Source organism: Cetorhinus maximus, chromosome 2, assembly GCF_964194155.1.
Source record: "Cetorhinus maximus chromosome 2, sCetMax3.hap1.1, whole genome shotgun sequence".
Classification (NCBI taxonomy): Eukaryota; Metazoa; Chordata; class Chondrichthyes; order Lamniformes; family Cetorhinidae; genus Cetorhinus; species Cetorhinus maximus.
Genome location: NC_135880.1, coordinates 50,634,858 through 50,659,131, shown reverse-complemented (window position 1 = coordinate 50,659,131; position 24,274 = coordinate 50,634,858). Strand labels below are relative to the sequence as shown.

Genomic DNA, 24,274 nt, shown 5'->3' with positions numbered 1-24,274 from the left:
CTAAGGGGAAAGAGCAGGGAAATGGAACTAATGGAATAATCTCCAATGGACTGAATGGCCTCGTTCTGTGCTGTATCATTCTATAATTTCCATGATTCTATTTCTATAGATGCATAGAAGTTTTAGAAAAAAATTGCCATGCCATTTTTCTGTCAATAGTTTGCTTTGGAATGTTATTTATTTTGTTCTGCCTTTTTATTTAGACTACAATATTCAAGAAATTAGCTCACTGTGATAGTATCCATCTAAGGCAGAAGTTAAATTCTTGTAACATTACATCCACCACATGGAATTCAACCTATTGATGTTCCACTTTGAGTCCATGAGCAGTGCATATGCTGCTGTCCAACTTGTCTGAGAAGCAGCATTCACCAGTACCAATGGTAGTGAGCATTGCAGGCACGGCCTCAAAAGGTTATGTTACGGGGTCAATCTTTCATCTTGAATCTGATTTTCCCCTGATGAGAAGATATTACACCTTGAAATGCAAGGAAATGGTCAGTCAGCAAGAACAGAGCTCTGAGAGAATTCCGAAAGCAAGTCTGATAAGTATCAGCTCCGATAGAGAACACTTGTAATTGATAAGTAAACACAATCCCTCGAGCATGGAGACCTTATTGAATAGTAGCTCACCCAGCTTCCTGGAAAATCTTGCAGCCATAGTTAAGCTATAACACAGACATTCCATGGATACTTGGCAAAACCAAAGGCAATTTTGTGTTGATAATTTCTACCTTCAACGGGAAAGCTGAGGAACCTTTAGTATTGTAAATGAACACATTGGTTCAAAGTCAAGTCGTTTTCTGGCCACATTGCTTGGATAATTTGAGGTCATGGAATTAAAGCCAAAGGGAACAAAAAAGAGGAAAAATATAATATGGCTGGTAAGAGAGTATTAGGAAGTAGGAATGTTTTAAAACAACATTGCTCCAACAAAGACAATTGTATAAGGATACCTAACACAGGCAAACTGCAAGAAGAAATGGTTTATGATGTTCAGGTCAATGATCTGAAAGATCAGCTTAGAGTGTAAAGTCATACACAGGGGACGTTGGATTTGGTTGGATTTAAGAGCTCTTGTCCTACTATAAATCAGTGTGTGAGATATTATAAAACCATGTAAATATACAAACAGAGAAACGGTGTGTGTGTGTTTTTTTTAATTTTTAGAAGTAGAGTAGGGTTGCCAACTCTGGTTGGATGTCTTCCTGGATGTTTTATCACATGATCTCCTTCTCCATTGGCCTTGCCCCCATCATTGGTTGCCCAACAAGTCCATTCTCACAGGACACCACCTCCCTACGTTAACTGGGAAGTGGATGGACTCTTCATTATCTGATTGAATGATTCTTGACTGTCAAATTCCAATATCTCCAATATTTTTATAACTGATCAAAGGAAGAGTCCAAAGAAAACGAAGACAACATCCATTTTTTTTAAGTCCTCTATTATTTTTCTCCCAACTTGCTCACAACAGTGTCCTAAAGATGAATCATTAATTCCTGGAGACTCCAGGGCAATCCTAGAGGATTGGCAACCCTACAGTAAATTAGGACATAAATATGCAAGAAAATAACTGAGCTCCAATGTGTCCCAACACTGCAGTATAGCCAGAGGCTTCAGATTTTTTTTTAATAATGCTCTTCAAGTCAGTTCTATCAGTAGGACTAATGCATGAAAATAGAAACAGCATGATCAAATTTGTTTTGGTTTCTTTGGTGAACCACAGCATGTAAAAAAAAGTAACAAAAGGTTTTCAGTATTTCGTTCACAAATACCCAAACATTCACATTATACACTATACAAGTTAAAATATAAATACAGTATTGTCCTGTGTGCATTGTAAAGAATAAAAATCATACAGAGTGATTTTTGTTGCTGCTTATAAAAAGAAAGAGAAGACCGAAATGGTTGGAGTAACCAGCATATTTTCCTCTAGAAATGAATTTACTGCAATGAAAAATTTGTTGCTGACCAGGCTAGTATTCATTTTTGCAAGAGGTCTTTGTTCTTACCACATGTTAACCACTGGGTCTATAGGTTATTTAATTGATTTCTTTCCCCCAAAATCTCTCCATGACTGAATTTTAAATCAATTAAATTTGGTTCCTCTCATTATAATTTCTAAATGGCTTCTAATGCAATTTTGCCACATATATCCATAGATTTGAATGAAAATTAGACCTCGAGAATATAAAATACATTGTCTTGAAATTTGAAACAAAATGACGTAGTTAGATCTTTTCCCACAGTGCAAATTGTAAAAGCCCGTGGTGCTTAATACAGACTCCCAAGGGTTAACAGCAGAACTGTTACAAAAATATATAGTTCAATTCTTCTCTGTCCTGTCCTTTCAAAGCAAATAATAAAATCCCAAGAATTAAACTAAGTTGCCATACATTATCACTAACATATGCTATACAGCTGCCACATTCAGACATAAACATTCATTTAAAAAATGCACTAAGATGGTTATATATACAAAAATTAATTTATTTTTTTTTGTTTTTTTTTTACAAAAAAAAGTAGGTTTATATTCACCCTTAGAAAAAGGCAGCTCCATATTGTAGTGTGGTTAGTGAGGGCTGCAAAAAGCTGCCATATCTGACAAAGTTAATATATTAGCACTTTGACCTCAGAAAGAACCAAATGGCTTTTGGGAAGGTCATGTAGCGTCCTTTTGCACTTGCTATTCTGATTGCTTGTTCCAGGTGAGTTAAAGAGCAGCTTCACAATGCAGTCTCTGGGCTTGATCCCACCTTGCATCCTTAGAAATACAATACGCAGGGGTCTTGTAGCTGTAGAAGTGAAAGATCGATTGAGGAACGGAGTGTTGAATGTTTTTGAATCTGACAATTAATCATCCAGGCTCTGCAAAAACAGTTTCCACTCACATTAATGGGCCATAAGTGTTTCCATTCTCCGCTCACGTAAAACTGCTTATTATAGAGATCAAAATAGTGTATTTGGAGCAGCAATCAAAATGGTGCTCATGCAGCCACCAGATTACTACAAAGCAGCATGTTAACACCTTCATTTCCCTTCATACAAAATACTTGCAACAACGTAAAATGTGGCAAGAAAGTAAATTAAAATATCCACTAGGGGGCACTGAAAGAACAGCTAATCATTTTATCATATGCCTGAAATGAATGCAATAAATAGTGGTGTGTTTTTTAATTTTTACAATATATTTCAAAATTAGCTCGGCAAGGTGAAAAGGCATGACTGACATGTCAATTTATATTGGTTTGCAGAAACTGCTGAAAGAAACGTAACTACTTGCATACGCTGTAATAAACAGAAAACTAATGACATTAAAAAATGGTGAAAAGGTGCAAAAACACACTAAAATACTTTATAGTGTTAAAATACTGCAAATGGATGTGTAGCATATGCACATATAAATAAAAGGCTTGTCCAAAATTTGCAAGACAACAGCGGCACGAGATTTGTTGAATGTAAAATGCTGAATATTGGAGTTATGAAATGGATGAACAAACAAAAGGCCTCAGTTTCTTTTACTTTAACTTATTCAGATCATTTTGAAATGAATGCTTTGCAATCTTTAATTATCACATTTTTGAAGACACTGCTGTTTGATCTCCCCCTACGTGTTTTGTTTTTTAAGAAATATTCCCCACCCAATGTGTTACTACAGGCACTTTTTGGAACAGATCTGGCTCGAATTGCAAGGAACAGTTTCCCACCATTCAGTGGTATGGTCAGTGCCCTGAATGGAATTTCCTGATCCAGCGATGATGGTGCCTAATGGGGTCTTGTGAGCTTTTCATTCCTTTTCGGTACAATCCATGAATATACCTTCGAGAGTTTCGTTGATATGTGGAAGCTATAAAGCACAAAAAAGAACATAGAAAATTAATATACATTACTGCAATGACTCAGCGGAGTGGACAGATTTCGACAAGAAACAGATAAACTTTATTACTGAGAACTTTTCAAGGTGCTACATACTTGATCAGGACTCTCGTCAGGAAGCCCCATCCCACCCAGTTTGCCCGTGTTTAGGGCTGATTGGTCAGAGCCTCCCAGAACATCACTGTTGCCTGTAAGACACTGGCACTGTGGCAATGCCCTTTACTTGAATGGATTTTGCAGTGTATGTCTTTAATTTAGCGGTTGTCTGCTCCAGGTTTATTGGCTGTCTGTCTTCACTAAGGTACCTGAAAGTGTGCCCTCCCACCACTGTAGTTCAGGCACCCGTTATTAGTGGCTTCTCATTAACTCGGATTGTGACAGTGATAAATTCAGTTTTCACAGCAGTTACATTATATAGGGAATAAATGTTGGTGTCGGCAGCTTCAGGTTCTGCTGCATTCTTTAACACAATCATGTTGGTTTGTTGTCGACCTTGGCGAGTAAATGGCACTGTATGGCGTCATCCTTAACTCCACAAACTATCGGTCCCACAGTGTTCCGTCAACTGCTTAATGTTTGCTACATAGGTTGAAAAGGACTCTCCTGGGGCCCTATTTCTGGAATTAAATTTAAAACGCTGCATTATTTCGGATGGCTTTGGCTGGAAGTGCGTTTTCACGAGGTCCACGAATTCATTATAGGATTTAGAATTGGGCGTGCTCGGGGTTGTCAGGTTGCGAATGAGATTGTATGTCTTACTGCCAGCTACGCTTAAAAAGATGGCTTTTTGCCTTTCCTCCATGTTCACTATGAAATAAAATCCGAGGCGCTCTGCATACTGGCTCCAGTTTCCATAGTCACATCGTAAGGATCAGTTCAGCCGAAGAGTAGCATGGCTGGTGAGTAGTCTTTTATTTTTCTTAAGGTTTGATGTACTCACAGTAACAAGGCGAGATATGCCTCAACATGCAGATATGTTTTAACAAGAAACAGATAAACTTTATTAAAGGGAGCTTTTCAGGGTGCTACACGCTCGATCAGGGCTCTTGTCAGGAAGTCCCACCTCCCGGATTGCCTGCGCTCAGGGGTCATTGATTGGAGCCTCCCAGAACATCACGTAACCCCCTGATAGACAGCAGGAGGGGCTATACCTTCAGTTACTACAATTACACAAAAAAAAATCAAAGGGCTTGCACTCCCACAGCTAGGGTTAAAATCAGGAAAAGTCAGTCAGTGCTTTAAGAGGGTAAACCCACCACCTGTGCAAACACTGACCAAGTCCCATGCGCAGTCCTTGACTTGCAGTGACACCATGCAATAGTTGGGATGCTGCAACCCGCACAGTGCCTTTCAGCAAGGGAACAGATAAGTCAGCCAAATTTCCAGTTCCTGTCAATATTGAGTGACTCCTGCTAGAAAATGCGTGGTCATGGATATTGGACTTGGACAGAATAAAAACTTGATTGAGATGCCATCCATAGCTGTTGGCACTCACAATGAAGAATGCCGAGTAAACCATTGGGAGTTCCATGGAGCCATGGAATCACATCCCACCATGAGCGTATGCCTTCATAACAACATAGGACTGCAGATTTCCTACTGATATTTTTAAACCATCTCTTCTCAAGGATCTTTCTATTGGTAGGAAAATCTAATTATGTCAGCGTAAAAAGGAGGTGGCCATTTGTTGGACCAGCGACCTGGGTATATTTAATGGTTGGCGGGGGCGGGATAGCTTCAGTTGCTGAGTGAGGGGTGGGGAGGGCAGTGAGGTTGACCACGCTTGGAAGTGTTTGAACTGCACATAACTTTTCAAAGGTTTTTTTTGCAGCAGGAATCAGGCCTCAAAGATTTTTACATTAGGCCCACCATTAGAAAAAGCCTGGAGATTTAAAGGGGCCTCTCAGCCCTTAGCACTCATTCCAAATTCTACAGCAGCCATTGCTGCCTCAGAGTTCGCGACCCTAAGTGGGGGTTGCAACACAAAGTTTGGGAAGTCCTGATGTACTGCATTCTGAGACAACAGATAGGAAATGGCCTACATATTCTTTAGCTTCAAAACTACAGGCATACTATAAAATTGTCGCGGTTATGGCTTGGATGAAATATTAACTTTATTTAGGAGCTAGAATCATCAGTAAAACTTGAAAGCCCAAACTAACTGTTGGCGATGACTTTATTAAGGTTAACCTTCCCAGAATAAATTCCAAAGGAGGTGCATGCTATAGCCCTAGCGGTGACAGAAATGTCATAGTACATGTTGGATTCTGTACATCAAATGGCTTGTAAACTTTCTAGGCAAGAAAGTATGGGCAATTTAGTGAAATCTATAATAAAACTAGATAAAAGAGTGAAACTAATAAAATCTACAACTACTTAAGCAAGCTACAGTCCCATCGTAAATACATAAATAATTTATACTATACTTTTTTGTATTTCACAATCTTGACTGAGTCACTTTAGTCAAAGGCAAATGCAAATAATCTACACATTTAGAGACCTTTATTGTAATATTTTAACCAACTTTCATTGATGCCTTAGAGAATATTTTCTAAAAGACATTTATTATTTGAACATTTTGACCCACCACAATGCCAGCACTGTAGTTACACTTTTTAAAATGATTAAATACAATCGTATTTCTTAATTACTTTTGGCTCCAAGCCCTGTAAAGAGAATCATTCAACCTTTCTTCTCTATGATTAAGCTTCCAAACCAGCATTTGCAGGCAGCTGCAAATTATACTTTAACAATTAAAATAAGCATGATGAAAGGGAAAAGCAAGTCACTGTAGCTGATCTGTTCTTCCATCAGCCCTGAGTATTCCATGAGGGTGTGGGTTGAAAAATCAACTTTGTATTAGGCAATAATTTCTTTACTGCCTGCTCAGACAAAAAAAAATCTTCTTGCGTGAACTAATAGACAGCGGCAGAAAGAGATTTAACAATCTTCAAGTAACTAGCAACTTCAAGATATTTGAATATTGTAAATTCTATCTACCAAGGTGACATAGTCGGTACAGGAATTCAAGGCCCTGAGTCCAGATCAAAGCATCAACTGATAAACGTGATATTGGCTATCGAGTGAACTGGTTACCCAATGTTGGACATCTGGAATAGGAAGAACTTTATTTCAGTGGGGGAAATCTACCTTGCCATAAGCCTTGAGAAAACATATTTACCCTCAACTGGTCACAAAGCAGAACTAACCACTGCCGTGTACAAGTAATGCTCCTGAACACCTCAATGCAGAATGGCGTGCAGTTGTAAAAGGGAAGAAGTGATTGATATAAAAATATCTGGCACTTGATCTCTACTCATTGCTTACACCGCTCCAGAAAGCTAACAGTTAAATATAGTCTGATGAAAAATCTTTTCTGGAAAAGCCCACAAATATATGTGCAAATGTTTCAAACTTGACATTGACCTTTTCACCTTTTCTATCTTTCCTTCTCTGTTTTCCTCACCTTCCCCCCACTTGCAAAACATTGACAAAACTTACGTGTTAAGCAGGCAACTTTTGGTTTATCCCAGTATCCATTGGTTCGACACTTAATGATTGGAAAGTGGCGTTGGATGAAGCCAGCACTGCAGTGGTATCTGATCATAGAATTTATTTCATATCGAGGCTTCATCTTTCCAAACGTTCTAGCATTTTTCACAACAGGAGGTTGACCGCAGGCAACTAAACAAAAAGAAACAGGATGTTAACAAAAATGATGACGATTTATTTATATGTGAATAAATTTGCTTCTTATTGTGGAAAGTAATGGCAATTGTTTTATAGTCCATTAGATCTGAGAATTACTCGCAGATTGGTGTATTAAATTTCAGTGCTAAACAGCATCGACAGACATAAGTTCAAGCCATGTTCCACTCAATTCCTGATCAGAACTGCACCAGCTCTGGAGCAGCTTAACCAAGGCTGCGGCATCTTCCAGCAGTGAGGAGATAAAATCCGAGGAGATGGTTGTCATGAGTGACAGTCCTTTCAACTACAAGGTGTGAGGAAACGGAGGTGAGAAACAGAGAATAGCAAGTGAAGGGGGTACTCAATAGAGCGCAAACCTCCACCATGTCATGTTAACTCAACTTTAGGCTATGTGATAACATTCATGCACTTCTAGCTGATATTTTGTTCCATAAAACATTCCAGTGGAATTGACAGTCAAGTGTTTTTCACTGTTTTAGATATGGTGCAAATTTTGTGTAAGAGAACAATTGAATGGACTTAACCATTGTTGTTTCTTTACTACAATTACACAGCTTTTCCTTGAGCCTTTTCCATGCTTGGTTGATGCTTTGTAACTACAAAGCTGAAAAAGGAAATCTTTTTATTAAGAGCTTCCATCTCACTGAGGAGGCTTCAGACCAATTCACATCCAATGACCTGCTCTGAAAACTCTGTTCACATTTTGACAGTTGTGACAATCCACAACATTCTAACACATCCAACAACATTTGAAAAAAAAAAGCAAATTCAGCCTATCTCCCAATGTTAACGGTTCCTTTAAAAAATTCCAGGATCTGGATCTGCAACTTTGCCAGAAACTAATCCGTTTTTCCTTGGCCCATACCCTATCTGTGTACTCCATTTTGTTGAAACCATCCATTAGTTTTTCAGATATATTGGCTGGGATTTTAGACTCATAAACGTTTACAGCACAGAAGGAGGCCATTCGGCCCATCGTGTCCGTGCCGGTCAACAAAGATCTGACTACACTAATCCCATTTTCCAGCGCTTGGCCCATATCCCTGGAGGCTATGGCAATGCAAGTGAATATCGAAATACTTCTTAAATGTTATGAGTTTCTGACTCAACCACCCTTTCAGGCAGCGAGTTCCAGACTCCCACCACCCTCTGGGCGAAAAATGTTTTTCTCAAGAGGGCATAGGATGATTATCTAAATAGAAACAATGTGCAGGGTTACGGAGAAAAGGCAGGAGATTGGTTCTAAGTTAAAATGCTCAGCGAGCCGGTGCAGGCACGATGGGCTGAATGGCCGCCTTCTACACCATAATAATTCTGTGAACTCTCCTCTTATCTTTCTACCTTTTACCTTAAATCTATTTAAATCTGGTTATTAAAAATATGGAACACTTCACAAATTTGCATGTCATCCTTGTGCAGGGGATTCCCCTACGTGCACACAGCAAGCCAACCAAAAGTCCATTAACTTCGGCGGGACAGGAAGATCCCGCTGGTTGGAAGGGCCAGAACATTCTAGCCATTGTTTACAAACAAACAGACTAATAACCAGGGATAAAAATATTACCTCTGCCCACCTTCAGTGACAGAGGTAAATACAAAGAAAGATGCCCCTGGAACGAAACATATCACCTGTAAAGTAAAAAAGATTTATCTCTGCGCAGTTTAAAGGAATAACTTGATTGCAATACTTCAATTTATCACAACCTCTGATATTTCACACATTACTTAAAATTCTCATCCACAGACTTTCTTTATAACATTCCCTTTGCCACAATGCATTTTTCCATACCTCCTAAAGATTGCTCTATGGAAAGCATTGGCTTAATTCTAAAACATAACCCTTCAGGTTGTAATGTGGACTGTGTAAGAGAAAAAATTTCTAAGACTTTTCAAGCGGGAGAGCCAATCAGAGAATCAGGCACAGAACCGATTCAGGCTTCTTGGATTTAATAGAGGCTTCTTTAAATTCACTAAGTCTATAGGCCTGAATATTTTGTTCATCGGGCATGTAGGATCGGTGGGCCCAGAATCGGATGGGAAATGGGCCTCTGGCAGCTTTCGGCCCCTGATCCTTATTTCATGCTGGCTGGCCAATTAACGGTCAGCCAGTGTCAAACACAGGCTGAAAAATGCTCAGCGCTGCAGGGGTGGGGGATGGAAGAGGGCAGGCGCCAACCTAACTGAGGGTGCGGGTGAGCGCTTCTAGTGAACTCCCTGAAGGCAGGCAGCTGCCCCAGGGAGCTGCAGACCTCCACAGAATAAAAGAAACAACAAAAATGCTGCAAAATGTGTAAGTGCAGCACAATCAAGCACCTGAAAGCACACCTCATAAAAAATCAGTCCCCAGATATCTTGTTATTTTATTTCCCCATGCAGAGATCATCCCGCCCTGGATCAAGGTTTGAGCAAAAATGTGAATGCCGCCTGGGAGAATGGTCCATCCGCCAACCGTAAATGTGAATGGGCCATGTAAAATCACTGTTAATTGCATCATTAATGGGCTTAATTGCCCACTTAATTGTCAGCGGGCGCGCTTCCGGCTGCCGTGCGCACCCGCCAAGCAAAATATTGCGCGATGACATCAGGACGCTCGCCCAACGTCATCTTGTGCAATTTTACGTCCGTTCGGGTTGGGTGTGCACCTGCCCGCTGAATGTAAAATTCTGGCCTATGTTTTTCGGAGATATTTCTCAGCCAATGCTTTTCAATGAGTTTGATTTCGGGTCTTTGAAGGTAGACTGAATGGAATCTCAGAAGAAAATTAGATAACACAACACAAGTGTAGTAATTATGGTTTTATTTAGTGTGTATTGTACCCTTAAGAATAATATTTGTTAGGGAGGATCACATGACATGTAGTAACCAATAGGAGAGTAGAGCAGGCTACCTCTGCAGTCAGTGTAGAGATAGAGTTGGCGTTAAAAGCACACGTGTAGTTGCTGCTGAATATATTATAAATAAATTTAATATTTCCACTCAAGAAGTGTCTGCAGTTCAACTCTATTACAAATAGGCAACTCGGCCACCCTATAAAAAACTGGCAATGAGGATAAAACAGGATTGAACAGAAAAAATCAAGTTAGAAAGAAATTGGCACTGTACCTCGCTCAGTGATTGAAAGTAGCAAGCTCCATTAGAATTTAAGAAGTTATCCACTCTCAAAATGCCACAATTTGGGAGGATTGATCCTTTTGAACCTGCCACAGGTGATTGTTCTCAATGCATAGAATGCCTCACAGTCTTTTTTCAAGTGAATGAAATTACAGGGGAAGAGAAGAGGCGAGCGATCCTCTTGAGTACTTGTGGGAGCAAAACCTACAGTCTGATTTGAAGTTTGACAGCATCTGGTGCCCCAGATTCGAAGAATTTCAATGAATTGCTGGACCTCATGAAGGAACATTTTCAACCCAAGCCCTCAGTCATGATTCAGAGGTTCAGGTTTAATTCGCGAAATAGAGTCTCGGGTGAGACAATTGCACGCTATATGGCAAAGTTGAAGCAGCTAATGGAACATTGTGAGTTCAATATGACACTGAACGACATGCTCAGAGTTCATTTAGTGTGTGGTGTGGAAGGGGACACCATTCAGAAAAGATTATTGTCCAAAGTGAATCTGGATTTCAAGAAGGCGATAGAGATAGCACTGGCCATGGAAAGCACTGTAAGAGATTCACAATCAATACAGGGTGCACAAAATGACGCTGTCCTCCACATCGGGCAGGAAACCTCAGCCGAAAGTGATGCAAAAAATCAAGACTCTGCTGAGAAGTGGGAAGCAGCCCCATTAGCCAAAGGATAAAGAAAAATAACTTAGCAGCGAAATTGAAGAATAATTTTCTTTTAGTGATTGGCATTTAAAAAAAATCAAATGCTATTATTGTCACAGAAATGGATATATGATGAGGCAATGCAAGAGGACTTGTAAACGGAAAAAGCCCACTGAAATCTACAATGTACAAGAGCCTGAAACAACAAATTCTGACATTTACTTGTTGTTTAATCTGAAAGTTGAAAAAACAGAGCCAATATTTGTCACAGTGAAAGTAAATGGCAAATCAGTTAAAATGGAAGTAGACAGGGGAGCTTCCATTACTGTAATTGGGGAGCATACTTTCAGATATTTGAATTATGGTGAGCATCAATTAAGCTTGGAACGAACAACTGCCAAGCTAAAAACATATAGGGGTGAAGGCATTCAAGTAAAAGGCATAAGCAGAGTAATTGTCCATTATGGAAGCCAATCGGCAAAGCTACCAGTGTTGGTATTGAGAGGCAGAGGACCAAGTCTTCTAGAGCGAAATTGGCTAAGGGAAATCAACCTTGGTTGGCCACTGACATTCCAAAAGGAAGCTGGAAGTGTTCCTGTTTTGAAAAAGCAGTGTGTAAGCACTCAACAACCTGAAGAAATGCAGGCTGTCTTAAGCCAAAACCTGCAAAATCAGCAGAAGAAACTCGAAGAGACCCTGCTTGATGACAGAGTTCAAGACAAGTTGAGAAATCTTCACAGAGAAAAAGAAAACCTGTTGAAAGACCTTCACACACTATGGCCAGGATTTTCCCCCCCGTTGGGGGCAAAGTTGAAGGGCGGGTGCGCACAGGCGCGCTTCTGATCGGCGCCCCTGCTGGGGCCGCGGCAGCATTTTGTAAGGGCGGGCCAATTAAGGTCCACCCAGCCTGACGTCTGCATGGAAATGCTATGCGCTTCCTGTGCGGGTTGGGGGGGGGGGGAATCCCAAAATCGAGAGTGCGCTCTTTCGCACAAAAGAGCGCACTCATCTCCCTGAGGCTAAGTGTAGCCTCAGGGAAATCGGCTCTAAATGTAAAAAAGCTAAAAATAGAAAAAGAAAATTTCCCTAACATGTCCCCTCATGTGATATTGTCTCATGAGTTGGGACATGTCCACAATTTTTACAAGAACTTTATTAAAATTTTTAAAAACCTATGAAACCTCATCCCGCCCATGGATGAGGTTTCATGCTTTTTCTAATTCCCGCTGGGGCTCCTGGCCTGCCCGCCAACCTTAAGGTTGGATGGGCAGGTCCACTAATTAGTTTAATTACTCTGTTGGCCACCGGAAATTTTAAATGGGGCGCGGTGACGTCGGGAGTTCCGCCCAACGTCACCACGCATCATTTTACGCGTCGGCAAGCAGGCCCCGCCCCCCAACAGGAAAATCCTGCCCTATAAGATTCCCTCAGGTTAAAGTTTGTACCTCTAGAAAAGTAAGAAGAGAAACAGAAAGAATTCAGCACTTCTCTGAAGAAACTGAAGAATCAGTTGGCAGAGAAGACACAACAATGTACAATTTTCCAGGAGGCAGCAAACAAATACTAAAAAAAAAAAATGGAAGAGCTGAAGAATCAGCTAAATGAAGCCAAAGAGGCTTTGGAAGCAAAAGTTACAGAATTTTCCAAGAAGCAGGCAGATAATGAAATTTTGAGAGACTCAGCCACTGAGCTCAGACAAGTTGAGCCTGCACCTGAGAGAAGCCTGGCCAACAGTAAAGGCAAGAAAAGGCCGAGATTAAAGTCTGCACTTGAAAGAAGAAGGCATACAGATATACTAAATAGGGCCTTAATTCTGGCAGCATACGATTACACTTTCATACATAGGCCTGGCAATCAAATCGCAAATGCCAATGCCCTTAGTCATTGCCTTTACAAGAAAATGATGAACACTTCCCAGTTCCACAGGAACTTGCTTTACTGTTAAATTTCTTAGATTCCTCGCCAGTGTGTGCTTGACGGATCAAAGACTGGACAAGTCAGGACCCAGTCCTATCTCAGGTACAAGAACAAGTGCTACATGGTTGATGCCAGGAGCCCATATCCGATGGAATGTAACCGTACTTGAACAAAAGTCAAGAAATAACCAGTCAGGGTGGCATCCTATTGTGGGGTGCACAGGTGATAGCTCCTCCAAAGGGAAGGGAGCCACTTTTAATTGAACTATACAGTGCCCATCCAGGAATTTCCTGAATGAAGACAGTAGCTCACAGCTATCTATGGTGGCCTAGGATGGATGGCGAAATAGAGAGTTTAGTAAAGCACTGTGTGCAATGTCAGCAACTGCAAAACTTGCCAGTGACAGCTCCATTACACCCGTGGGAGTGGCCAGGTAGACCCTGGGTGTGGTTATACATTGACTATGTTGGACCTTTCTTGGGAACAATGTTTCTGCTCATTGTCGGTGCCCATTCAAAATGGTTGGACGTATATGAGGTGAAGTCACCAACATTGGGCGCTACAATTGAGAAACTACATCAGAGTTTTGCCATTCACGGACTACGAGAAATAGTCATTTCAGATAACAGCACGGCATTCATGAGTGCTGAATTTCAACGGTTTATCAGCCTCAACAGTATCACTCATGTGAAGACTGCACTATACCACCCTTCCTCAAATGGACTGGACGAAAGAGTGGTTCAAACATTCAAGACAGGCATGACAAAGCTAACTGGTGATTCCTTGGCAACAAAGCTAGCACGCTTTCTTTTTCATTACAGTACTCCTCAAACAACAGGTGCCACAACTGCAAAATTATTGTTGAAGTGCCATCTCAGGATGAGACTCAGCTTAATAATGCCGAATTTAGAGGGGAAGTTGGGAAGGAGTAAGGGAAGCCAGAGAACTAGATGTGACTGGCATAATCATGAGAGGAAATTTACCATGGGAGAGTAGGTATATATGATAAACTTCGGGGAAGGACCAAAGTGGTTATCGGGTGGAATAAGTGCGGTGACTGGACCTCTATCTTAGAGGGGGTGGAAGGCCGGATTATCCATAAGCATGTGGACCATTTAAGGAAGAGAGAGACAATTCATCAAGATATGGTTCCACCAGTGACCATGACGGGGTCTGTGTTTCCTGTTGAAAATGCCCAACCCAGGACTGACATGTCTGATGTTCCTGTAAGAGCTGAGGATACAGAACTTCAAGCACCCACCGAAGCACCTGATGTTCAGGTCACTCAGGAAAAGGAGGTTCCTGACAATGAATCTGAAGTTGTGGAGCTGTGACATTCCACACGTACCAGGAAACCACCTGAAAGACTGAACTTGTAAATTCCTTACCCAGTGTATAAATATTATGTCATCTTGAAAAATATGTACTTGTAAATATAATATATATAGCTGAGTTATATATATGTATTATGTAGTAATGTATGGTTTTATTTAATGTGTAATGTACCTTTTAGAATAATACTTGTTGGGGAAGATCATATGATCTGTAGTAACCAATATGAGAGTAGTGTGGGCTACCTCTGCAGTCAGTGTAGAGATAGAGTTGGAGTTGAAAGCACACATGTAGTTGCTGCTGAGTATATTGTAAATAAACTTAAATGTTTCCACTCAAGAAGTGTCTGCAGTTCAGCTCTGTTACAAATAGGCAACTCGGCCACCCAACAACAACAACTTTCATAGTTGGCGAGTAAAGGGCTAAAATATATATACATATATATGGGAGGCGGTTATAACACAGCTTTGGTATAAAGTTGCAAATCATTTATCATTTTCTATTAATACAAGGAGTTAACAACTACTGTTAGAAATCTTTAATTATTGCCAAAATCTGCTCCTTCTGTGTCTATTTAATGTAACTGTTTGATTATTAAAGTCCAAAACAAGGGCTAACATCGCATTATTCTGCTAATTCTGGAGTCATGGAGACACAGGCTACGAACAGCAACTGAAGTAATCTTTAAAAAAAGGCTTTGTTATCCCTGGTACACTATGATATTTTACCTAAATGTCAGAGCAGGTGAAAGCACACTAAGGGCTGAATTTTATGGAAGGGTGCATTGCTTGCCCCAGTAGAAATGTCAAAGGGTATGGAGTGTGGGTTTTGGAGGCAGGGAGGCACAAAGGGTGGGGGGGTATAATCTTAAGACAGGGTGCCCCCAATGCGCACAGGGCATCCTCCAATGGAAGCAATCCCCTCACTTCCCACCTTTGCACTAACTTTGGTGGAAAAAACAGTCTTCCCACTGTCATCCACCTTCCTCTGCCCATCCATTATTTGACCAATTAAGGGCCTCAATAGTCCTAAGGGTGGGCGGGCTAGTGGATGCCTTACCCCCCGCTACCGCCCCCCCCGCCCCCAAAACCCCTGTATTATGGGGACAGGGTCAGTTGTGGGTGGAAAGGTGGTGGGATACCCATCTGTCATATTTTGCATGCCCCCGCTCTGCCGAAAAACCAACCAGCAGATGGATGTAAAATCCAGCCCTAATGCTTATGGAGCTAATGCTTAGCAAATAGTGTAGCCTGAAACACATAGGCCAAAATTACTCAGAGTAAAACAATAAAAGAACCCAAAAACATCACAGTTCATACTCGTGATCATTAATTCCAACTTCAAAGTGGCCATATTTGTCAAGTGAGGAAAAGGCCAGTTCAGCTGCGATGCCCTCCACAGTTGAATAACCTGCTAACACTCTGCTGAGGCTCAACACATGGAAGATAAACAATTGGTTGAAGTACTGTAATGATTGCCAGAGTCCCAAGGAGCCATGCTGTATCGAGTGAATGCCTTCAGGAGAAAGGAGTTCAATCTTATAGGAGAGTGAGGATGGAGGTAGTGAGTGAAAAATATAGTTGAGACATAATAAGCAGAATATCGGGGCACTTTTCAACTTTTGCATTCCAGGGGCATAACCAGATTTCACAGCAGGAAATTACGCACACCCCCTAATCCTTGACTTTCCAAATATTAGAATACAGAGTCACAGGTTTAGGGTTTACAGTTCACTGGTATGTGCTTCCATTATACACAGGCAGTACAGAAGCAGGAGATGTATCCTCACACCCCTTTACTAGTTATCGCTGTTACCTTCAGATTTAATCCATTGATGGGGCTTTGCAGAAACATTCAAATGCAGATGTCAGAAATAGAAGAGGGTGGGGACAATCACATGCAGTAAATGCTAGGTCTCACCTGTGCCCTTTTTACACGTGTAGGTAAGGTGGTAGTTACATGGAACATCATTCCACTGGCCGTCCTCATGCCAGATCATAACAACACAGTCTTCTCCAGAAGAAAAGAAACTGTCGGGCTGGTGCGGACGCCAGTTTTCATATTGCTGTATGAGAAACAGAAATGACAAAGTAGAGACATTGAGCAAGCTCAACTGATTTATCCATAACTATACACATTAGGATCAAAGGATATTTAGAACTGACATAACATTTTCAGCATTGTCAGGGGTACAGAGGTATACGAGGTCTAAAGCTTCAAAGCCCAAAAGCTACGATTCAACATTTTTTTCTGAGTTATAGTTGCTCTGATGTTGATTTTTAAAAATTCATTCATGGGACATGGGCATCTCTGGCTAGGCCAGCATTTATTGCCCATCCATAATTGCACTTGAGAAGGTGGTGGTGAGCTGCCTTCTTGAACCGCTGCAGCCCATGTGGTGTAGATATTGTGCTGTTAGGAAGGGAGTTCCAGGATTTTAACCCAGCGACAGTGAAGGAACGGTGATATATTTCCAAGTCAAGATGGTGACTGGCTTGGAGGGGAACTTCCAGGTGGTAGTGTTCCCATCTATCTGCTGCCCTTGTCCTTCTAGATGGTAGTGGTCATGGGTTACGAAGGTGCTGTCTAAGGAGCCTTGGTGAGTCCCTGCATCTATGATTGGTATCATACATATGCCTAATGTTGGCGCAATTATGTGCTAATTATAATAAACTGCTGCACTCAGTGCAGAAATTAAGTGTAAGCAGATGAGGTAGATGCTAACATAATAATATTTTGTAGGAATAATAATGTAATTTCATTTAGAATTGAAATATAGATAGTAAGAAAAGGTTTACTAAACTGAAACATTCTAGATTCAATGTCTTATTGCTCCATGATCCTGTGTTGCAGGCATTGAGAGCACGATTGCCATATGGTCTTGTTCTATAAGATTCAATACCTCACTAGTCCTGTGCTGTAATGTCTCAGTGCCTGCTCCTTGTTTTAAGGATACAGAGCCTGATGCCCCAAGTTCTTGTATAATAAAGATTTGGGGCCTGACTCATATCCTGTGAAATAAGATTTAGTGCCTATCTCCGGCCTCATAGCATATGATTCAGTTTCTAACTGCCCTCTATCCTAAAGCAAGTGATCACATTTTTTAGGAATGCTTTTCCTCATTTGATTTCAATGGATGTCTGCCATCATCGAGAACCAACTTTCTTGTTTCTCAATTCACGTAGGCCCTTACTTAAAAAAAACTGGAATTTATTTCACTAAATTAATGAAGTTCTAAAAATAAAATGTTATTTGGACAACTCAAAAATAAAATTGGATATCAAGCTTTTTTAGTTTTTGGTTAAAAGGACCAGTTTTTACCTTTGTATGTGACACAGTGTAACAAGAGAACTGCTAGAACAAAGTGCAAATGTGCCAGGAAGTAAGAATTCACCACATGAGCAATTTGACCTGAATTTTATTCCTCTGGCTTACATCGGCATGCCTATCTGCTTTCTGATTTCGTGGTCACACAAAGCATTGCTGAATGTGCTGCTGAATAAATATCCTCAATTTGATCTCTCACCTTTCACACTTTCTCACCAAAATTCAAGTTTCGATCCTCACCATAAAGAGGTTGATTTTTTTTTTATAAAACGATTTACTTCACAGTTCAAAAAAAGCATAAATCTTAAAAATATCAGTAAATTAACTCATTCAAAACAAGACTAATAAGGACATCGGTTGCATATTCTTGTAATCCAAAAAAGGAAAAGGCAAAAAGGTTGCACTGATTTACACCCTAGCATCATGAAATGTGACCCTCCCTGCATTTAAGATAAAAGGAAACTGAAATAAATATTCAAATTAAAATAGAAACTGCTGCAAATGTGAAGATCATCAGTCAGCACAAAAAGAAAGATAAGTTAACATTTTGGTCAAAACATGATTTAAATTTTTCAGCGTTTGTCTTTATCTTTTAGTTTTGAATAAAGCCTCTCTTCTTTTTTTGCTCAGTCCCCAATCTATGAATATCAATGTCAATGTCAAGTCACACAGTCTTGCACTCAATCATGAATCGTGTTTTATCAATTTAAAAATGCAATTTAAACAGATCATCTGTGTTTGCATCCTGCATTAAGGTCTATTCATCTATCATCTCATTTTCACAAATCTCAACTGTTCTCCATCATTCTGAATTCAAAATCTTCATTCTCTGCAAATCATTCCAGCCTCAGTTCACCGTGTTGCTGCAGTGTCCTCCCATCCAGCTTGCATCCTCCACACTTTTGTCTCCAACCTAGGACACAAAGTCCCCTACCTTCCACTCCACAACCCGACTCTCAGACGTCACATTCCCGCATGGGATTCCCTTTCTAAACATGGCTACCTTGCTATCTTGCAAGAAGTAGGGTGGAATCAAACTAGAAGGGTTTGTAGATAAAAATGAATATTTTGAAATCCTGCTGATTACCATCTGCCCCCCTTCCTCAGCTGATGAATCAGTGCTCCTCCATGTTGAACATCACTTGGGAAGAAACACAGAGGGCAGCTAGAATATACTGAGTGGAGGACTTCAAAGACTAGCACAAAGAGTGACTGGGTAGCACCACTACTAACAAGCAGGCTGAGTCCTGAAGGACGTAACTGCCAGACTGGGCTAGCGGCAGGTGGAGAACGAACCAACACAAGTGGAAAAAACTTCTTAACCTCATCCTCATCAATCTACCTGTTGGTAATATGTCTAACCTTGACAGTATTGTTAGGAGTGACCACCACACAGTCCTTGTGGAGGTGAGGTCCCATCCTCATATTGGGGACATCCTCTTGTTATGTTGTGTGCTGCTATCACAATGCTAAACTGGGCCAGCCACATAAATGCAGTGGCTAGAGGAACAGGTGAGAGGCTGGGTATTCTGTGGTAACTCACTTCCTGATTCCACAAAGCATCTCTACCATTTACAAGCCCCAAGTCAGGAGTCACAAGTAATGGGTCACTCTCCATTTGCCTGGGTGAGTGCAACTCCAACAACACTCAAGCAGTTCAACACATTCCAGGTCAAAGTCGATCACTTGATTGGCATCCCACCTTAAACATTCACTCCCTCCATCATCGGTCCACCTTGGCTGCAGTGTGTACCATCTACAAGATGCACAGCAGCAACTTGCAAAGCCTTCTTTATTTGCACCCTCCAAACTTGGAATCACTGCTACCTAGAAGAACAAGGGCAGTAGGCACATGGGAACACCACCACTTGTAAGTTTCCCTCCAAGTCACACCATCCTGACTTGGAAACATATCACCATTCCTTCACTGTTGCTAGGTGCCTATCTTACAACACTGTGTATACCCACATCATACAGGTTACAGTGGCTTAAGAATGCTGCTCACCACCACCTTCTCAAGGGAAACTAGCGATGGGCAATAAATGGTAACCTTGCCAGCAATGCCCACGTCCCAAGAACAAATAAAAGGAATCACAATTATCTGCAAATGGTTATGATAGGGGCAGAAAATGAACGAATCTTCATATGGATTATGATGTATTCTGGATAAATTATGGCCAGGATTTTCCAGCCCCTCATGCCAGCAGGATCTTCCGTCCAGCCGATGTGAATGGGGTTTTCAATGGCTTTCCAGCCCTGCCAGTGGAGGGGGGGGGGAGTCTACTGCGGGTGGGCTGGAAAATTCTGGCCTGCATCTTTAAACTGATCAAACACAATTACTAAAAGTCTCTTCAGCACCTCGCCTCTTTAACCATAGCTTCTACCACCTCATCCCAACTTGATTTCTTTGGAAGATTCAGCTCCCTATGAAACAGCTTAGGGCATTTGTTAGATTAAAGATGGCATTTAAGTAAAGGTTGGTGTTGTTCAAAACTCTAATGTCAAGTGATCTTTCTCTATCATAATTTTTTCACTGATTTGCAGCAGCTCACTACTTTAACACGCTTGCAGGAAATTATTTAAAATGTAAACTGTGTGTAGATTCACCTTTAAAATGATGACACTGTCTCTGAGAGCACTGGGATTTTATGGTAATATTCCAAACAAGGGTTTTGAATGGTCTTGGCAGTGCTGCTTTGTGTGGCCGTTACTAGACTGTATTAAGTGCCAGGACACTGAATCAGACTGTAACGCCTTGTCAAAATTGAGCCAAATCTGATATAGCAACTCATTAAAAGGCTATTCCAGCCAAATTGCTTAAATATAGCAGGATTATGCTGTTTGAATCATTTACATGGATAAAATTTAGGATTCTCTACATAACGGTAACTTGCCTTCACTTTACTTTTTCATTATGTTTTTCACACAGGATATATTTCATGGAATGTACTGTACTTTAAAGTATTCCTTTGCAATGTTTATCCAGTGAAATGTATGATAAAATGGTTAAATATTCTTTGCCAGTAATGAGCCTTATTATCAGGACAGATAGGCTGTTGCCAAGAGCCACCAACACTGGCTTTCTGCCATTCATATTCCCACGAGTAGATTAGAACACTTGGGTGTATCAAATCAGAAGGAGAAACCCTCTGAAAGTTCAACAGGGCTGCTCTGAAAGCAGACAGCAAACACAATCATGGTTCAAACAGTACATCAGCACAGGCTGTGTATATTACTGGAGATTGTGCTAACAGAACATGGATTGAATTGTAGGTTTGACCATTTGCAAGTGAAATGAAAGGTCACAGACTAGAAATGTTAACTGTTTTTCTCTCCACAGATGCTGTTGGGTCTGTTGAGTATTTCCAGCATTTTCTATTTTTATTTCACATTTCCAGCATCCACAGTATTTTGCTCAGATCTATACTGGTTGCAAAATACACATTGAATATTTTCATAGTATGCGGAAGGCTTCAAAAACCTTAACAGTTTGAAAATCACCTTAGCATTTCCCCTCTTAAAATCTTAAAACATTTGAAATCAAAAAAACTAGAAATTAACAGTCATCATAAAACTATTATATATTCACACCAAACCTTACTGACAGCTTTTGAAAATGCTTCATGTACCTTGTTCCATTCATCCCAATTTGGAAGTAGATGTAATATGCAAACATCAAAATTGCAGTGATTACATGCATTATATTTAACTTCTAACTTGAAGCCTCAGGAAAAAAGGCAAGTAATGTCTGCAACCATAACATTTGAAAAGCTATTAAAACAGATTCTATCTCCTCATGAGGCTTGTTATTTCCTAAAATGACACAAGCTGTGAAATGAGGCCAAAGTATACCATTTGATGAAGTTAAATTGGGTGACGTGTCCATATTTGACCACTGCTAATGATACAGCAAGACTTACACTGTGAATCAGCAGTATAGCCAACTCATAGAATGATTTCAAAAGATGTAGTGTTGCTGATTTATAAACTTTTATAATACTAGATGCATTTCAGGGGAATCTAGATAGGTATGCGAGGGAGAAAATAGAAAATATAATAGGGTGAGATGAAGTAAGGTGGGAGGAGGCTTTTGTGGAACGTAAGCACTGGCATAGACCTTTTGGGCCAAATGTCCTGGTTTCTGTGTTGTACATTCTGTATAATTCTATGTAATGTCACAGCAGCAATACACAAAACACTGCACTAAACAGCTTTAATATTAGCTTCCATGCTCTGACTTTTGGGTAATATTTGCAATATGAGTCATCGCATAGGAGTAAAATGTCAATTTAAATGGGGCATGGACGAATTGCAGGCAACATGAATTTTAGTCACCTTATTAATAAAATGAGCACCATAAAGTGTGTTCTCAATTTAAATATGGGTGTCTGATGGCAAATAAAAAATAGATTAAGTTTTATCTTTAAGTGCACCTTTAGCCACTGATCTCTTTTTGAAAATCTATTTTGAAAACGCCAGAAGATTCAAACACATTCATTTGTACCAATCATTGAGTAATAACCTGGTTTACACAATGCTGGAGGAATGCTGAAGCAGCTGAAGATGGTTGGGCCGAGGACACTATCCTGGGCTTTCAACAACCATAACCCTCTTCCTTTGAACTAGGTATGACTCCAACCATGCATCAAGGCAGCATTTGACTAAGTATGGCATCAAGGAGCCCTAGCAAAATTCAAGTCAATGAGAATCATGAGAAAATGCCCTAATGGTTGAGGTCATATCTAGCATGAAGGAAGGTAGTTGAGATTGTTGGAAGACAATATCTCAGCCCCAGGACATCGGCACACAAAATCCTCAAGGTAGTGTCCTAGACCAACAATCTTCATCAGCTTCATCAGTCATGGTTGTGTCAGATGCCTGTAAAATTAATTAGGAAGATGGGCACTTTACCTTGTTAAAAAAAAGGCACAAGTCAGGAGCGTGATGGAATACTCTCCACTTGCCTCGATGAGTACTCCAACAACACTCAAGAAGCTCAACACTATACAGGACAAAACAGCCAGCTTGCTCAGTGCTCCATCCACCACCTTAAACATTCAATCTCTCAATCACTGGAGCACCATTACTGCAGTGTATCCCATCTATGAGATGTACTGCAGCAACTTGCCAATGCTCCTTCAACCTGGATCTGTGGCAATTGGTGAGGGAACCAACAAGAGGGGAAAAAAATACTTGGCCTCATCCTCACCAATCTGCCTGCTGCAAATGTATCTGTCCATGGAAGTATTGGTAGGAGTGACCACCGCACAGCCCTTGTGGAGACCAAGTCCTGTCTTCACATTCAGGATACCCTCCATTATGTTGTGTGGCATTACCACCATGCTTAGTGGGATAGATTTTGAATAGATTTTCAACTCAAAACTGGGCATCCATGAGGCGCTGTGGGGCCATCACCAGCAGCAGAATTGTACTCAACCACAATCTGTAACCCCATGGCCTAGCATATCAGCAAGCCAGGGGATCAACCCTAGTTCAATGAACAGTGCAAGCAGTGCATGCCTGGAGCAGCACCAGGCATACCTAAAAATGGGATATCAACCTGGTGAAGCTACAACATGGGACTACTTCCATGCCAAGTAGCAAGTGAAAGACAGAGCAAGGCGACCCCACAACCAATGGATCAGATCTAAGTTCTGCAGTCCTGCCACATCCAGTTGGGAATAGTGGCTGACAATTAAACAACTAACTGGTGAATGGTGGGTGAGCCCAGCACTTCAGTACAAAAAACAATGTTAAAGCATTTGCAAGCATTTCCAGCCAGAAGTGCCAACTGGATTGTCCATCTCAGCGTCTTCCTGAGGTCCTCAGCATCACAGATGCCAGTCTCCAACCAATTTGATATCAAGAAACAGCTGAAGGCACTGGATACTGCAAAGGCTATGGGCCCTGATAATATTCCGACAATAGTACTGAAGACTTGTGCTCCAGAACTAGCCATACCTCTAGCAAGCTGTCACAACACTGACACCTAACCAACAATGTGCAAAATTACCCAGGTATGTCCTGTCCATAAAAAGCAGGACAAATCCAGCCCAACCAATTACTGCCCCATCAGTCTACTCTCAATCATCAGTAATGTGATGGAAGGTGTCGTCGACAGAGCTATCAGGGGGCACTTACACAGCAATAACCTGCTCCCTGATGCTTAGTTTGGATTTCACCAAGGACACTCAGCTCCTGACCACATTACAACCTTGGTCCAAACATGGACGAAAGAGCTGAACTCCATAGGTGAGGGGACAGTTACAACATTTGCATTTATCCCGCAAAGTGGAAACCTGCCCTGGTATGTCCTTTCCACAAAAAACAACACAAATCCA

The 24,274-nt window shown here is 40.9% G+C and overlaps 1 protein-coding gene across 7 annotated transcripts in view; it reads right to left on the bottom strand.

Moving 5' to 3' along the window:
• Positions 1 to 1,613: 1,613 nt before the first annotated feature.
• Positions 1,614 to 24,274, bottom strand: part of LOC144694351 (versican core protein-like) — a 234,779-nt gene continuing 212,118 nt past the window's right edge. For 6 of the 7 annotated variants that reach the window (XM_078564648.1, XM_078564664.1, XM_078564674.1 and 3 more), the window contains 4 exons: positions 16,527 to 16,671; positions 7,381 to 7,563; positions 3,711 to 3,850; positions 1,614 to 2,871 (listed from right to left, as the gene is read on the bottom strand). In XM_078564648.1, coding sequence (XP_078420774.1) covers positions 3,726 to 3,850; positions 7,381 to 7,563; positions 16,527 to 16,671 — 453 coding nt within the window. In that variant the 3' untranslated portion in view covers positions 1,614 to 2,871; positions 3,711 to 3,725. The remainder of the gene's footprint in view (positions 2,872 to 3,710; positions 3,851 to 7,380; positions 7,564 to 16,526; positions 16,672 to 24,274) is intronic. The other variant, XM_078564656.1, reaches the window with a different exon arrangement.